Source organism: Euprymna scolopes, chromosome 20 (assembly GCF_053919585.1).
Source record: "Euprymna scolopes isolate OS-2025 chromosome 20, ASM5391958v1, whole genome shotgun sequence".
Classification (NCBI taxonomy): domain Eukaryota; kingdom Metazoa; phylum Mollusca; class Cephalopoda; order Sepiida; family Sepiolidae; genus Euprymna; species Euprymna scolopes.
The window spans coordinates 85,075,740-85,094,918 of record NC_136501.1 but is presented as its reverse complement, the minus strand read 5'-3'; the positions used below and the strand labels follow the sequence as shown (position 1 = coordinate 85,094,918).

At 33.9% G+C, this 19,179-nt stretch overlaps 1 protein-coding gene across 1 annotated transcript in view; it reads right to left on the bottom strand.

Annotated features, from left to right (window-relative positions):
• Positions 1–19,179, bottom strand: part of LOC145241512 (armadillo repeat-containing protein 2-like) — a 102,938-nt gene that overhangs the window by 58,086 nt on the left and 25,673 nt on the right. Inside the window, exons 5-8 of the mRNA XM_080104552.1 lie at positions 17,810–17,966; positions 10,137–10,207; positions 7,039–7,116; positions 3,917–4,092 (exon numbers count right to left, since the gene is read on the bottom strand). Of these exons, the coding sequence (XP_079960678.1) occupies positions 3,917–4,092; positions 7,039–7,116; positions 10,137–10,207; positions 17,810–17,966 (482 nt within the window). The remainder of the gene's footprint in view (positions 1–3,916; positions 4,093–7,038; positions 7,117–10,136; positions 10,208–17,809; positions 17,967–19,179) is intronic.

The window sequence follows — 19,179 nt, the reverse complement described above, 5'->3', positions numbered from 1 at the left end:
CTCTATCAAAAAAATTAAAATAAAATAATACTTGTAAAATTGCATGTAATCTTCTAAAAATGTAAACTCCCCCCCCCCCACAAAAAAATGTGTACAGAGTTTATCTCCCATAGCTAAAAAATAAAGAAAGTAGTGTTGTGACGATTAATTGGAATCAGAATCAGGATCCAAACAAATCAGAACTTTTTTAGGTATTGGAATTGGAAAAATTAGTTGCAATTTTTTTATGCTAAAAACAATTCTTTTAGTTGTTCTTTTTTTTATTTGTTTTTGTTTGGAACTTCATGTTCCATGGCTCATATTAATTATGAAATGATAAATATTTATTGATTTTAAACTATTAATAAAACTAAAAATTTTAGATCACTCCTACATGTGTATTTCTACGTTTACAAAAATATATGCAATAATAGGATTAGTGAATCTCTCAACGGAGGCTTCCTTTCTAGGGCAATTGCTCGATATATCAAAGACCTTTGATAGAGTATCGCATAAAGGTCTACTTCACAAGATCTCCAGCTATGGTATAGCTGGGAATGTCTTCTCAATTATTAAATCATTTCTCTTTGATAGGTTCATAAGAGTAGTGATTGATGGGCAAAAATCAGATGCTCACAGTATTAAATTTCCACTACTAACAATTACTACAATATTATCCCATTGACTACTGTACACTCATTAACCTTTATCCTCATGTGGCCTCCGGGCCTTGATAAGTGGTGACTTTTTTGTAAAAAAAAAAAAATCATGGGTTTTTACAGTAATTCAACCCTTTCCAAGAAGAAAAGAATTCTATATTTAGAAATTTAAAAAGAATCGGAATCAATAATTGTATCGGAATTGGGAAAAATATTGGAATCGTCCCATCACTAAAAGAATGGTTTATTACCTAAAATGCTAAAATGACCCAGAAATGTAGGTCATTTTATGTTAAATTCATATGTGAAACTCATCTTCCACTCTAAATTCTTAAATAATTCTTCAAGTTTTTCAGGGTGTTCACACATAATCACCTAAAAAGTAGAATCTCATTTGAGGAGTGGAGAAGAAGAGTGATTTAGTGAAGGGCGTTAATCTATGATACCAATTTTTTTCATGCTAAAGTTATCAACTAATTTGTTTTAATTTCATTTTTGCTTTTAAATTTGTTAAATTATGTAAAAAGAAATCTAAAACATTAATAATATGTTTAGTTCAAGAAATAAAGAAGAAAAAAACATTAAGAGAAAGACACCAAGTGTGCATGTGTGTGGGTGGGAGGAGATAGGAAGTTATTCTTCGATGATAGAAAAGGCTTCTACTCTCCCTATTATGAATCGTTTGAAGTATGGCAAAATTAACAATTCCAAATAAGGAAGTAAAACAAACCATAATGGAGAGAGAAAAAGAAAGAAAGAAAAAACAGGAAAAGAAAAAGAAAAACAAAAGAAAAACCGAGCTGAAATTAGACTTTTATTTAAAACAAAAAAAGTAGATGCAGGTTGAAATTGCATTTTTCTGAATTACAAAAAAAAACAAAGTCTGCTAAAAATCAGATATCGCATATCCCTTAGCTATTCTTTCAGCAGCACACAATTGGTAACATTAACAAAATTCAATAAGAATGTTTAATTGAAATGATGAGAAATGAAGAAAAATAAAATTGAAAACATTATTTATTTAAGGATTTAAGAATTCAGATAATCGCTCATTCCCCTCTCAGTACAGGCCAATAAGTCTCCTGTGTAAGTTGCTGGCATCTGTGTTAAATACAGAAGTAATCAGCCATCTCAGCAAAAATAACCTTCTTAGTGACACACAATATGGTTTCCATTCTGCTAGATGTGTTTACAGTTATATCTCATAGGATTAGCGAATCCCTCGGCAGAGGCAACCTTTCTAGGGCAATTGCTCTTGACATATCTAAGGCCTTTGATAGGGTATGGCATAAAGGTTTACTTCACAAGATCTCTAGCTATGGTATAGATGGAAATGTCTTCTCAATTATTGAATCATTTCTTTCTGATAGATAGTAGTTGAGGGGTAAAAATCAGAAGCTCACAGTATTAATGCTGGGCCCAACTCTTTTCCTGATCTACATTAATGATCTTCTAAATCACATCCTTACATCATTTGTAGACATTTATGCTGATGACATTATCATCTATGGTAGCACATCTACGTAAACGACCAAGTTCTCTTCGATTCTCTCTCCTCTGATCTTGATTACATGGTACAATGGGGAAAGGAGTGGCTGGTTACTTTTAATGCATCTAAAACCAAGCTTCTCTCTTTACATCATCAACGTTCTGATCCACATCTGGTATCAATTGAAATGAATGGCTCTCGTCTTGAAGAGGCCTCAAGTTTTGATAAGCTTCTGGGCTTGACCTTTACTCCTGATCTGAAATGGAACTCATACATCCAATCTGTTGCCAAGGCCGCTGGAAAAATGGTGGGATGCTTCTATCGACCCAGTAGATATCTCACTGCTGATGCAATTCTCTATCTATATAAGAGCCAGGTAGTCCAAGGATGGAGTACTGTTGCCACATCTGGGCAGGAGCTGCTAGAAAGGACTTGTCCTGCTTGATAGAGTTCAAAATAGACTTTGTAGCCTCGTAGGAGATGTCCTTTTCTCTTCCTTGCAACCTCTATCTCACAGAAGAGATGTTGCGAGTTTGTCTCTGCTGTATCGTTATTTTCATGAAAAGTGTTCGACTGAGCTTCAGTCTATGATTCCCCCTCGCCAAAGTTTCACAATAAACACTCGTTTAGCTGAAAACACTATTAATAATTTCCCCCCACTCTTTATCTGTGCCTAAACCTAAATGTAGATTCCATGAACAAAGCTTCTTTCTTAGAACTGCACGCCTGTGGAATTGTCTTCCGTTTTCCAGCTGACTACAATATGGTTGTCTTGAAGTCTAACGTAAACAAGTTCTTGATTAGCCATTCCACTTGTAAACAAATTTACCGAATTTCCATTTACTAATGATTACTATATTGTCCAATTTCTACTGTACACTCTTTAACCCTTATCCTCGAGTTCCCTCTTGACCTTGATAAGTGGTGATGCTTATGTAAAAAAAAAAAAAAAAAATTTAAATCTTGTAAGACTTTTCAGATTTGTTTCTCTGATGTGGCAATACGAAAACTTTTTTATTATCACACCCATTCTAATTAACCTCATTTGAATCAGATTCTACTTTTTGGAGATGATTACATGCAAACATCCACAAATTAAGGATGAACATTTTTTTTTAGATTTTAGAGTGGGTGATTACTTTTCTATATAAATTTTATTTAATTCATGTCCAGTTAGCAGTAAATGGAGATGTGTAACATTTAGTGTACTTATTTTTTCTGATTTAAAAATAAATTAATACATGTTTATAAATGGAGAGAGAAATATTTTAAGCAGTGAAAAAAAATAAAATTTTTTGTTGCAAGGAGGGAGTGGGCAAGTATAGATATAATGTAGGTATAGCTAACCCAATCATAAACTAATCCTAACCTAACCTTAAAAATAAGTAGAGGGAAGCGATATAGCCAAAAGTAATGATTATCTATTTTTTTTAGATTCGGGCACAATTCAAAAATTTGTTTTAAAATATTTTTTTCTAAATCTGAAAAAAAAAAAAAAAAAAAAAAAAGAAGAATAGTTGTTTATATTTACTACCAAGGAGCAGTTGTTCAATTTATATTAAATTTATATAAGAAATGGATCCCCCATTCTAAAATCTGCTATGTTTAATTTTTTTCTTTAAATTTCTTTTTGTAGATTTTTTTTCAGGATGTTTACATGTAATTGCCAAAAGAAAGTAGAATCTGATTGGGGGGGAGTAAATTATAATAGGTGTGGTAATAGAAAAATGCTGAAACATTATTGACTGCATCAAAAGAAATGATTTTATTAGGACTGAAAACCACTCACAGATAAGATTAGCTGAGACAATGACAACAGCACAGCCGGGTGGTCATAGTCGAGAAGTTTAAAGACAGCCTTCAAGATGATCGAGCGATGTCGACACTTTCGGCCCAACAGATTCTCACTCTCTAATAAAGAAAATAAATTCTCAGCAACAATCAGCATCTGGTCAGCAGATTTTTCTACAAAACAAAAATATGTAAATCTTCTAAGTTTTTTTTTATGTAAATGTCATGAAATTATCTTATTCTAAATATTATAAAATTATCTATCTATACAAATTATTTATTTAAAAACTATACATTACAAATTTAATGGCTTAATCAAAAAGTTCCAAACCCATTTGAATTCCATTCTTCGAGTTGTTTTTCATTTCATGAGTCACTGATGATTTTCATTTTTGGATTTTTAAAAGGCTTTAATAGGCAGATCCACTGCAATAAAACCATGGTTACATTTTTGAAATTTGTAATATTTTAGCTCTCACATTTGCAATCGAGCACTTTATTGATTTTTTTGCAATGTATCCTGATGCCCTTATATATATATGTGTACTAGTAGAATACCCATCCCAGCATGGGTATAAGCAATAAATATCACATTAAAGTTCAGAATTTTTTAGAGGAGGACTGATTGTTTATATTACTATTGTTCACTCAAGCCTGTTGCGATACACTGGAGACATTAAAATAAATAACATTCCAGTTACATGAACATTTGCCGTATCCACCCACACAAATTCTGTGGAAATAAAAAGTAAACTTTGTCTTTTCATGCAGACATAAGACAAAGCATACCATGTGACAGAGTATCCACTTTCCATCCAATCAATGCTCAAAGAAAAACACATTTCTTAAATCTATTTCTGTTAGCTTTGCTGGAGCCACCCAAAAGCATATAAAAAAACACTGCGCGCGAAATCCAAACGAGTTCAGTATGCAGTAGCACGAGTAAGCAACTCGCTGCACAACTCCGTCTTGTCGATGCAAAATCACTAACATGACTTTGCACCTCTTTTCTTCTTTGCCTCTTTTCACCCTGCTGAGTGGCAGCAAACTACCTGAGGGTTTTGGCCCTAGGCTAAGCAACATAGCTCAAACACAAAAGGAAAAATATGTTTTTGCAGCTAATATTAACACTCAAATCTCACTGGATTAATTCCCAAAAAATAACCTTTTGTCACATCAGACACATTTATGGAGCAAAATTATCACATTACTGGAGCTAACTAATATAACAAGTTTTATTTCATTTTGTTAAAAAAAGAAACATTTTTCTTTAAAGAAAAACATGATTGCTTCAGTCGGAGGAGGTTTTCTCTCTTCCTCCTCTGGTACAGTTTTTACTTAAATTCTATCCAACTCTATTTAAGAAATATATATAAAGTCCTCATAACTATACATGATTCTAAAAATCTAACACTTATTTCCAAGAACTACGAACATCTCGTAAATCATTTAATGACTTATTTTTCTCTCATGTGTCAACACAGTACATACATAAAAGAATACAACAAAAAAATTATTTATCTTTATTGTTAAATAAAATTTTATTATAAACATTCAAGTTCGTTTTATCATATTGCTAATTACCGTCACCTTTTATTTTATTTTTTGTTAAGGGTTGGGAGATATTTACCTATGCTTATGCTACGGCTGTGATACCAGGCATCAATGAATATTGACAAAAGCCCTTCAAGTCCAATCAATACAAGTAATATGAATACAACATTAGTTTTAAATTAAAATTTTTTTTTTTTATGGGAATATGGTACAGTTTTGGTGGCACCCCTAAATAATAGTTAAAAAAACTTAGCCCATATTACATACTCCATTGCCTAAAATACATATTCCATAATTCATAATAATAAGTTCCATAGTTTAGGATTTTAATAAACATATTATTGACATTCAAGTGCACACATCAATCCTTTTCAAAATGTAGAACTTAAAATTTGATGTTGAGCAATTATTTTCTTCTATTAATTTTTTTCATCCAATTTATTTTAATTTTTTTCATCCAATTTATTTTAAGCGAGTCTGTGAGCACACTTCCTAAATGGTGAAGTGCCCATATTACTCACTGGGTTACCAAGAATATATATTCCAAAAATAAAGATTGGTTTATAATAAACAACTAAAAACTGAATTAAAAAAAACAAAACACTTATATATCCATCCCTAAATGTTAATATTTACAAAAAAATAGTGTGCCCATGTTATAAAGTTCATAATGATCGGTTCATTAGTTTAGTAGATTACCCTTTACACATACTTGATTTCCCTAACTTTATGAATAAAGGGAAACATATATATAAAATAATTTTGGCTGAATTCTGATTAGCTAATTTTTATTTGTTATTGTTGTATCATAGTATTTGCCATAAACTTTGCTATATTTTATTAAAAAGACTTAATCTAATCCAGTAGTTTTCTAATATATAAAATCCAATCCAGTAGTTTTCTAATATATAAAATTCTTATATAGCCATCCCAAAAGAAAAATTAGTTAAGGGAAATAACTCTTATTCTTTTAGTAAGGCTTGTTAGTTCTTGTTTTTTTTTCATTCTTTTTTTTTTATTTGAATAAAAGTGGAACTCAGACAATGTTATCTTTAACCAGAAATTTTTCATTAATAAGTCAGCACCTTTGATCTTTTGTTAAGTTTTTTAAAACTAATTTACTTTGTAGTTATTTGAGGTTTGAAAGAAATTTAGAAAATTAAAAAAAATTATATCCAATAATTTTATAAATATAGATTACAAACATTACCTTAATAAACTTTAGTTATAGTTTTATAATTTGATTAAACTACTACTACTACTACTACTACTACTACTAATAATAATAATAATAATAATAATAATAATAATAATAATAATAATAATAATAATAATAATGTAATAAGTAATTGCATTTAAGTTTTTAAATTCTAACGTTAGAAAAAAAAAAATAATAATAATTTGCTAAATAAAAATACCTAAAAGTTAATACAAAAAGTGTCACAAAAATTAAAGCTCCTAAGCAATGTAAGGTATGTATAACAAGTTATTTCTTAAAGTTTATCATGTTGAGATTTCAAATTTTTTAAATTACTGACAAATGAAGAGATCAATCAGAAAACTCACGTTCTTTTAGAAAGGCTAAACTTTCCAGCAGTGGATGAAGATGTTCCTCAAAGAATTGGTTTTCCAAAAGTTCTGCATCTAGAGATGAAAACAAAGGAAATCAATCTTTATTCTCTGAAATATTCTATTTGCATTCAACTATTCGTTCTGCTATTCCATTTGATTGTGGCTGATACGGAGGTGATTTACAGAATGCAAACAATATTTGTTTGCAATTTTCAATTATTAATTTATGCATATAAAAAAAGGTTTTAATTTTTTTTCATGAAACAATGACTATTTTCATTCATTTTTAAAAATTATTAATTACGAACAATTTTTAATCTTCATATTTGTTTAAGAGGCATAGTGCTCTTCTTGGAATCTGCATCTAAAACACAAATAAAGGTATTTCAAACTTCCTTAGCATCCATGGAAGGATGCTAGAAAATGTTAGAAGGAAGTGTAAGATTCAATATTAACCATAAAGCAACAGCAGAGAAAAAATGCATGATCAACAATCTTATGCTGACAGAACACCAAAATTTGTCACAGAAATTCAGGAGATCATCAACAATGAACCAACAAATCGAGAGAAAAAAATATGCATGTAAAACTGATTAAGCTGATTGTGGTGCATGAGGAAATCCTGTGGCTTGGTACCTGGTTTTGGTAGAGATTATCTTGGACTTCGATAGTGTCTATGGGTATTGCTAAGAACCACACTGCCATTTAATAAAATTGGGTATAAAAGTTATGTTTTAACAAACGAAGAAAATGAAGGATATATATATGGACAGGCATGCATATAAAAATGGGAATAAATGAAGCATGAAGAGAATAGAAGGGTCAAATCAAATTTTATAACAAAACATTTTTATGCAAGTTACTTTTAGTCATTTATGAAAACACATGTTTAGTCTTTCATTTTGGTTGATTGTTTTAGATTCATATGTTCCTGTGAAAATTGGCTGGGAATGAAAAGGAAAGTGGATCAAGACGAAGTGAAGAAAGAAAGAATTAGAGCCATTTGCTTTTTAGCATTCACAGAAATCACTTCTCTATTTGGTTGTCACAATCCATTAGATTGCATGCCAGATTAGGAAAGGACAATTTCTGTCAAAAATAATGCAAGAAATGTGAGCAATAAGTTGAAACACACATTGAAGCCAGACAGATTGTGGTTCTTCTTCGATGAGAATAACTTCTGTCAAGATCAGAAGATCAACTCTTAAAGTGGTTGTTGCTCACTGCATGATTCAAAGATGTACCAAGTGTAATGTGGACAAAATTTCCAGCAACCACCATGTTCTTTTGTGAAAGGTCTCCCGCTCAGGTCAGCAATTGACCTCTGGCCTTGGTCGTGATCGTCTATTCTGCCGGGAAGGTCCTCACATGGTTTCTCAGCATCTCAGCTCCGTGTTGATTCCTGCTGAAAAGCAAATAGCTTTGCATGCACGCTAGGAAAAGAAAGACAGACTCAGGGTTTCTAACTACGAAAAAAGTTAATTTCACGAAAGTTCAAGATTTTACATATATACAATTACACTGGAAAATATCAAGATCTTCCCAAAATCTTATTCTTTGTTCTCACTATGGCAGTTAGGATGGATGGAGGGGGGGGGCGTCCTCCGGGAGTGTGTGTTTCTCTCGAGATTTAGCTTCAATCTGTCTCCTTCGACCAGAGTACCCGCACTTATATTAAGGTGACGGGGTGGATCTAGTAATCTGATAAACCAATCAGGATCCGAGACGCTTTCTGGGAAATCCCCAGATACATTTTGTATGTGTGCATCTCAGCAATTCATCTGCAGTTTGTAAATCTGGGACCAAAAATGAAATCCTTTTCACACAACCTCAAAGGGTCAAACCCTGTCAATTTTCTCTACTCAGAAATCCAGAAGTCTGAGCCGAGGTTCCTCAAGCCAGACAAATGTCATCACTCCTTATTCTGACATTTCCTGTCATTGTTTTAAACAATAAAAAATATCTGTTTCTGTCACTGTCCCAAACAATAAAAATATCTGTCTGTTTTTTATCAAATACAATAAACTCGTCCCTTTTTATAGGTCACCTGCTGCTGTCCGGGATTCAATTAACGTTTAATGGACAATCTCAGCATATTTATCTGGTCTTACTCAGGGTTTTTAGGGGATTGTAACCTCTCCAATGGAGAGAAGTATCACTCCTCAAGATGGTCACGTCATGTTTGGTGTCATCCACAGAGAAAACAACATCATGCCGCCTGATTCCTTCCTTAAAGCACTAGGCTGGACACTGATTGTATATCCATGTTCTAAACTAAATAGTGAAACCTGCAACACCAAACTGCAGATAAGTGTCACGGCCCGTATCAATACCCTGTTTGAGTACTCAAAATAATGTGACAGAATTTTGTGATGAGCCACCATATATGTTACAGACCAGATGAGCACCTCAATTATGTGAGAGCAGTATTAATATCAGGATGGTACAAATTAATATTCAGATTTTGCTGGAAAAAAAAAAAAAAAAAAATTTGACTCTAGGGGATTTTCTTAATTCTGTGATGCTATTTAACAGTGGAACACATGAGATAATTGACAAAATAACTACAGAAACACAAGGCAATCATTAGAAATGAACAAGCAAATTTAATAGCATAATGCAACAAGCATATAAGTCAAGGCAAATAACAATGAAAAGTATTTCTTTCCTGGGAGATCAAACATCATCTGCAAAGCTTGAAACACATTCATATTGTCAGCAGTTTTAAAGTTCACATATCTGCATATAATTTCACCTTTTTTTTCCCCCCCAATCATGTTTTTCATCAACTTTGCTTTTTTTTAATCATTGACCTTGTTTTCCTCCAAAATCTTATTTCACATCCTCAAATAAATAATGAATAAATACGCCTTAACATGTGCCATTCATCATGATGACCAAGTTCCCTCAGACTGTGATGGCCTTTGGGTGAGTTTCCAGAGAAGGCCACATCATGCTGCCCCACATACTCTGCACAGCTTAGATGCCATAAGCACATGTTCATATACTGTATCTGTCAGTATTATTAAATCTACAAACATCAAAATTTGTTGCTGTTACAATGTTATACAAATAATAAAACAAAAACTTACCCGCATCCGGACAACTGCTAGATTTCTGTTTGCCACAATCATTGATAATTTGTTCGCTTGATTTTGAAGAACTGGAACAAAATTTAACAAAAATCATTTCAGAATATTTTTCACCAGAAAAAAAATTAAGATTGGATATAATAAAAAAATATTAAGATGTTCATTGCCCTTTACCTCTATTATAAATGTTGTCTCTGTTATGAATCCCCCCCCCCACTATACACTATACAACACACAGAAGTAGCTTTTTCTCATTCTGTCAGCCATGACTCGGTAGAAATCCTAAGTAATTTGCAATTGTATTTTGAGTGTTGCTCACACTAAGAATTGATCTTTCTTTAAAACACAGCAGACAAAGGACAAACTACTTGGTAAAATTCGAAACGTTGTGAAATTAACATTCAAGATGAGAACAGTAATGCGAAGAATCCAAATAATAAAAAGTTTTATTATTTACATTGGTTTTGCTGTGCCATTGCTTAAAGTCAGCCTTGACTAAATCGTTCCAAGTCTTTCTGACCTGACTTTTCCTCATTTACCCTCAACTGAGATGAGTGTATATCTGTTTGTCCAATCAGAGTTTTATTCAATACCCCCATGCCCAACATAAGTCTGGAGGAAAAGATAATGAAATACCAAAGTCTTATGTACGACATGAAAAGAAATTGGAATTTTAGCAAGCAGACTCATGGGAAAGAATTTCAAAAACTACCTGGCAGATATACCCAGTGAACCAAGTGTAAGAGAGATATAAACAATTGCATTTAAAAGGATAGTTAAAATCTTAAGATTTCTCAGTTGGAATGTATGAGATAGTGTGCGAATGTCTAGTATCTAGTAGAATGCCCCATCTCCAGCTGGAACCAACTAATAAGAAAATTTAAAAAAAAAAGAAAAAAAAGGAACCTCCAGCCTCAATTGTAGGAAGTCAGAACAGTCATCTTGATGTATATCAAAAATCCACCAAACCATAGCCTCATCATTACTCTGTATCCTTAGAAAGACTGCATTCACACACATGTAACATTGCACTATGTTGTCGTAACAACTCTGTAACAATTTAAATTGAACGACATGTTAAAATGGGAATAAGCTTACAAAACTTGTCTGTGCACATAAGATCAAACTTAATTAACATATCAGAACAAAATGAAAGATATATTTATAATTTACGTGACTGAAAAATGCATTCAGGTAATTAATTCCTATTTCAGTCATCTAAATTATTTCAAGTTGAAAGATCACACATTCGAGTCAGATTATTTTGTTCTCTTTACTAAAGATGACATAATCACATTGACACACTAGTTCCCGTTAGATCACCAAAGTTAAGCAACATTGAGTCGGGTCAGTACTAAAATGGGTGATCATTTGGGAATTCCAGGTGCTGTATGTGCTTTCTGCTTATCTTGGGATTGTTTCCAGTCATCTAGAACTTCTCCTTACCACTGGACTCAAGGACTGCCGATTCAGGAGAGGTGTAGTTGGAGATTGTGCAACCCTTGCCTCATAATTACTCATGCAGCTATTCTTACAGAGGGTAACTATTGTCTCTTGAGACTAAACGAGGGCATCACATCACACTAAAGATGAAAACATTTGCTCTTTGCATAAACCATAGCAGTTTTTCTTCTGTTTTTCACCAACAATAAAGCACACATGAACAAAATGGTGTCCAAAAGCAAAAGTTTCTCAAGCAAAAATTTACTCTCCTTTATTCTGCCATTTTAGACTCCCACCAACATCTGAATCTCTGTAATGGTTTTAGGTTCATGTGCCACTATTTCCTTACAGCAGGTGCATGCAAACCGCGACTGCTTATTTATCTGTTTCTCTGCATCATTATCACACAAAATGACACTTTAAATTTCTTCAAATTTCACAGAGAACTCAGTACATGACCTGCCTTTAATTAGATGAACAGTACTTCCACAGAGATAGTTTTTAATAGAGATCAATCTTTCTCACACTACAGTTCTTATGAACCTAATCATAACAAACTGTGTAGGATACAAAGTTGCTGTCAATAACAACAATAAAAAGGTTTATAATTTTTTTAGATGTATCTATTAGAAGTTTTATCCATCAATCAGTTGGTCTGCCATATTAAGTTTGAAATATTTTTTTATTAAAAACTTCCTCTCTTTCCTACAGCCATCACTTTCCCCTCATCTCAACTATGTCTTTTCTTATCTGTTCCTTATTTTCCCTTCTTCTGGACACCCCCATTCATCCACCATAACTTTCCTTCTTACTACCTTTCCTCAACCACCGCATATACAAACACTCTTTCTCTTTACACTCACTAATTAATTTTCCACCAGTCATTTTTTAGCATATTCTTACTTTTTATCAATCTCAATTTCACCCCCACCTATTTCTTTCGATTTACCCACACACATTGGAAACAACATTCCCTTCCACTACCAATGTTTTGCATAGTGAATCTGAGGTTTCAGAATTTTTGACATATAGATTAAAAGGCTTATAATTGTTAGATGTGTCTATCAGAAGTTCTATTCATCAATCGGTTAGTTTCTCACAGTTTTAAATAAATGCAGCTGTGACTGATTGGGTCATAACCACAAACTACTTTATTACTTTTGTTGTACGTGAAAATTCATAAACTGTGACAGATGAATTGGCAAAAATATCCAAAGACCTTCCATTACAGAAAACTGGAAGAATGGGCCCTCCAACAACATGTCAAATATTTCCTGGATGAACTATCCCAGTAATCTATAGATAAGTAGATAAGGCAGGCACTGTAGAGTGACTGAAAAGAGGATTGTTTCACTATGATCAGGAGAAAATGATAAATGACTGCCCACGGTTAACACTTGATAACCAATACCTTTAAAATAATGAGTGGTCTCAGTTAATAACAATAAATGCAGGTGCATCCACAGTAGAGTTCTGCTGGGGGACGCCTATTATACAATGCGGCAATGGAGTGTGTAGAAAAAAATCTGCCACTTTACACTGACAAGCAAAAATATCTTCAAATGTCACTTATTTATCACTGAGAAGCCACTAGAACATGGTTCTCCCACAAGATATTCTTTTTACTGAAAAGAAAAACAAACATTTTCGCCAAACACTTTAAACTAAATAAGCTGAAAAAAACATTTTCCAAACAGACACGTGTCACATAAAAAGAGCTAAAAATATTTTAGCGGGAACAAATTTCACCAGAAATACTGCCCACATTTTCACTGAAAATGATAAAATGGTTGAACCGGATCCGTTTCCCCTGGAACGAACAAAACAAAGAAAAAAACATCTTTTCTTTCACAACAGCTACATACAAAAAAGAGTAAACACTTTCTTTGTGTACGAAAATACTCTTAACTTTTATTTGTTTTCATGCTACCTTTTTCTATTACCATCTCTTTGCCTTAAACACTCACTTCGAATATTTAAATAACAACAAAAACATGGGTCGACTAGACTCCATTTACATGTGGCACAAATATTCTCTGCCATAAGAAACATTCCTCTCGCAAAATTATTTCACAAAAAAAAATTATTTTCACTGAAAAGCAACAATTTTTTCCACAGAAAAAATAAATAACTGTTTACCGAACATTTGAGTCCAACAAAAACGTGTTACTAGCCATCCGAAACACACTCTCCACAGAACACCACACTTGAAACATTTATTTTTTGACACCCTTCACCGGAGGTAATTTCTGAAGTAGACTCAGCAAGTTAAAGGTACACAAGCACATCTGTGCATCCCTCAAAACATTCAGTACCCCAAATGGTTGGTTCAGCAATGTTCACATTGATCTAGTTGGACCATGGGCGGTCAGTCAGGGATTTACTTATCTCCTGAGCTGCGTAGACCATTTAACATGGTGGCCTGAAGTTATTCCCCTCACAGACATTTCAACTGAGTCCATAGCGTGAACCCTTATATCAGGCTGGATATCGTGTTACGGAGTTCCCACCATCATCACCACTGACCATGGCATACAGTTTGAATCCCACCTTTTCCAGGAACTTTCCAGGATTTTAGGGATCGAACGTATTCGTACAACAAGCTATCACCCTGCTTCTAATGGGATGATAGAGTGCTTCCATCACCAATTGAAAGCAGTACTATGCGCTTATCCCGATTAGCAGTGATGGAGCGAATACGTACCTGTTGTCCTTCTTGACTGCTGTGCAGCTATCAAAAAGGACCTGGGATACTCTCCAGCTGAACTGGTCTATGGAGTACCTCTCTAGCTGCCAGGCCAAATTCTGACCCTGATAGAGTTAACAACAACCAATTCAGCTCTGTATGTTGACAGACTGCGAGCTTATTTCAATAAGCTCCCACCTATGCACACTAGGGAACAGACTATAAAATCTTCGGTCCCATTTTTCTTAGGAAGGACTCTGAAAGCCTCTCTAACTCCACCTTACACTGGTTCTTATCGTGTTCTTTCACGCACTAATAAACTTTTCACCCTTGACATAAGTGGTAAAAAAGAGACAGTGACTTCTGACAGGGTGAAAAGAGCCTTTCTCAACACAAAAAGCAAAAGAGCTCCCCCCCCCTACATACACACAGCATCAACATACACCTGAAGTGAATACTCTTTTGAAGACAATTACGTCACTACCACATGTAGTGGTCGATGGGTACATTGGCCAAAGAGATTGTGTAAGAATCTATACATATAAGAAAGAGTTCTTGCCTTTATTACTCCCCCCAAAAAATGAATATTTTTAAACACTTTTCACGGAAAAAACATTTTTGCTGACTGATCAACAACAAAATGGATGAGGAGATTTCTACAAGAATGGCTCCATATCTTATGGAAAACTCAAACAGAAGGTCTGGCAAAATAAAGACCTGACTTTCAAAACTAAATGTTTGGTGTACCATGCCATCGTCCTCTCGTCACTCTTATACGGTGCAGAAACTTGGCCAGTGTACAAACTGGTAGCCCGCAAGCTCAACACCTATATGATGAGACACCTCCGGCAGATTTTAAATGTCAAGTGGTATGACTTTGTCAGCAACAGGGAGATCCTATCACAAGCCAACCTCCCAAGCATGTATGACCTGCTCATCCGGAAAAACCTGAGATGGGCCGGGCACGTAAACAGAATGGAGAACTCCCGACTACCAAAACAGATACTGTTTTCACAACTGGAGGATGGGGTACGAGGCATAGGCAGACTTAAGCTCAGGTTTTGTGACACCGTCAAACGAAATCTAAAGGACAGATTGATCCCTACTGGAAGCTGCCAGACCCTCAGTCACGACCATGACAAATGGAGAATGATGGTTTACAGGAAGTCGTTTTTGGACACGAAGGACAGCACATGATGATTTGGCCACACACTGACCAGTCAGCTACCAGAGCACATTGATCCTATGTGTTTTTTATGGAGTATTTACTCCTGTATTGAACGATCCAGCAACCAGCAGACGAGCCCCGACCACCAAAGAACACAGCCCTTTCTCGTCTCACTCTCTGTCCACTGAATTCCCCCAGGCTGCGCCTACCCCACTGAAGACTTTCACTGAACAACCCTGGGAACATTTCAAGTTTTCTGCTTCCAGGCGGTAGAACATCCGAGAACTTTCTGTTCCTTTTTCTTTTCTTGCGCCTCGGACACAGTCCTTAATACGAAATAAACCTTTTCGTTGTTTTGTTATAAAAAAGGGGTTTTGTTTAATTATTCTGTGCCTTTTGTATTTATTTATCTTTTATTAGGGATTTTGTGTACCCATGCATAAAACATACCTATTAGTATATACCTATATATACCTATCTATAAAACATACCTATAAGTATATACCTATATATATCTATCTATAAAACATACCTATAAGTATACACCTATATATACCTATCTATAAAACATACCTACACCATTCATGAAATTCCTGCAACTGCATACTTAGAAAACGGAGCTGTTAAACCTGATATAGTGATATGGAGAAAGAGAGAGAAAGCAACAACCCTAGTTAAAGTAAATATCTCTGCTGATGCTAATCTTAACAGATAAGATAAAAAAATAAATATGAGATGGGTCAGTTAATGAGTTAATTGAAAATTACAACTAATTAATACAATTAAAATGGAAGCATAACCCAATTTTGAATTCAAGGAATATTTTAACATGTATTTTGTGTGCTTAAAATATATAGGAAAAAACCTTAGGGAAACAAACGTTCTCCAAGTCTGTTTTAGTATAATCTATATATCTATAAAAGTGAAAGTGTCTGTCTGTCTGTGTAGATTTCCCTACACAATAACTCTGTCAATTTAAAGTCTACAGACTCGAAATCTGATATACAAGGTAGTGAGATTTGGGAAAATCTTTGTAATCGGTTTTTGGCCAGAAATTTCGCTGTTAAGGGGTCAAAGTTCAACAATTTGACCTTTGAGAACTCTACCAAGCTCCTCCGCTAAAGACTTGAAATTTTAGATATAGGTTCCTTGGACATAGATCTAACTTTATAACTTGATTTGAACCCAACACAATAAATGTTAAGGGGTTATAATAGGGATCAAAGTTAAAAAACAATCTGACCTATGCGGTCTCTACCAAATTACTCAGACAATTTCTGGTCTAAACATTTGAAATTTTGCATAAAAGTATTCAGAGATAGGGCAAGCTTTTTAATTGGTTTGGGTCGAAAATTTGAGCTACCAATATATAAATGTATGTTTGTATGTCTGCCTAAAACTTTCAACAGAGGCGATGGATTTTCACAAGATCAGTATCGTTTTGAAGCTCGAGCCTTCAAACGACAAATACCGAAAAATTGGCTAAAAACATTAATTTCTTTACCCTCAACTGGGCACTTTTCTACAGGGAGGGTTAACTTTTTTCACTGATATTTTCAAAAGTCATCCCCTCTTTTCGATTGTCTAGCCTTAATTTAAACCTACGTCACTTCCGGTTTGGCAGTGATCGCAACAGCAAAGACATCACTTTTTTTCACATTCTTTTCCTCCTTCGTGGTACGGGTTTGAGCCTGCCTTCCTACTACAACCTTTTTTTTTTTTTTTGCTCAACACACACCTCCAAACATCCGGGCAATGCCGGGCACCCATGCTAGTAATAGATAAATCTATATATCTACAAAAGTGAAAATGTCTGTGTGTCTGTTTGTCTGTGTGTGTACATTTCCCTACCAAATAACTCTGTTCATTTTTGGTCTAAACATTTGAATGTTTACGTAAAGTGTATTCAGACATGCACAAAGCTTTTTAATCAGTTTTTGGGCGAGAGGTTTGACAGAATTGACCGTTGCAGACTCTACCAAACTCCTCTGCCAGTTTTGGATCTAAACACTTGAAATTTTAGATGTAGGTTACTTGGATATGGGTCAAACATTTTAATTTAATTTGAGCCCAAAACAATAAATGTTAAGGGGTCAAAATTGTGGTCCAAATTTTTAAAAATTCAACCTCTGCGGTCTCTACCAACTTTTGTTTATGGTAGTTAAGGAAGCCTATTATATAAAAAGGTATTGCGGTACATATTCACACTTTTTAATATATACATATGCACATAAAGTTATGAACAGTACATAGGGCCTGAGCAAAGCCAGGCGGAACTTCTAATGTTAAATAAATTTTAACTGAAATAAAAATGGAAAGCATTTATGCATTTTTTTTTGTTTCAATTGAATTAATCGTTTGGTTTTCTCAACCTACCTTCTATCAGTCTGAGAAACACAAGGAATACTGGAACCCGAACATTCAAGAGGAGAAAGAACTTTTTCGCATTCTTGAATTTGGTCAACAGAAGAATAACTTCTGGACAAACTGTTGGAATGCTTGGTAGGATTTTTTAACGCACTTGGACGATTGGCTAAAATGAAAAAGAAATTATAAACATTAAAAAAAAAATACAGTGTGTTTGGGAAATCATGTGACATAACTTTGGGATTTTGTGTTATATGTGCAAATAAGTATGGAAACATTTTTTAAAAAATTATTGTAAACATCTAACACATAGAATGTGTGTGTGATGGTGCACTGTTATTTCTACATATGAGATAGATAAACACAATCTCTGAAAGGATCACAGGTAAAATAAGCCTGGGTCTGGTGTTGTCACATACATCAACAAAATCATGACAAAAAGTGGCACCAGACAAATGTAAAAGAAGAAAGATTTGAGCATCCTTTGATAGTGAACATGAGAGACCTGGCCATCATTCTGTGAATTTATGTTATTTCAGAACAGATTGCAACAAACCAAATACAGGTAAATAAATATCCTCAGCACAAATTAAAGAATATGCAAAGGAAGTAATGGAACACAAAGGAAATTAAATGAGTAATTGAGTGTTATTACTAAAGAAACCCTCACAAAAAGAGGCTCCTATACACATATAGAATATAGTTCCACAGTTATGTTATCGATTTTGCAAATTTCCTGTATAATAGTATGACTACAATTAGATTAATTAACAAGGAAATCTAACATGGGTTACGTTCAAAATTTCGTGCAGATTTCTGACTTTTACAAAAAGATTTCCAAGTTTGACAAGATACACCTAAAGAAGATTGAAGATTACATTGGCCAAAATGTGAAAATAATACTCTAGATAAATACAGTAGTCCAAAATAATCCAAATGTACGAATAATAAGAAATTTTATTTGAATTTTATAATATTTTGCTTCAATTAAAAATTTCATGATTGAACCATACCTTAATGTATCAGTTTTGATTGTCATCTATGACGTGCACAAACAAATTATACACTTGTTGTTGCCATTAGAAACTGAGGCTCTTAATCATCTTTGAATTTATTCGGGCATTTTAAAGAGACAGATTATTTGCATGCACATGAGGGGGAGAGAGAGAAAGAAAAACAAATTGATAGATAGCTTGTCTTGTCACACCTATTTTTTTTTTTTTTTTTACATGGGGATCACCACTTATCAAGGCCCGAAGGCCACTCAGGGATAAGGGTTATTGCGTGTACAGTAATCAATGAGATAGTATTGTAGTAATCATTAGTATTGGGGGTTTTGATAGAGTGTCTTACTTAAGGGGGCGGTTTGTCAGGAGTTT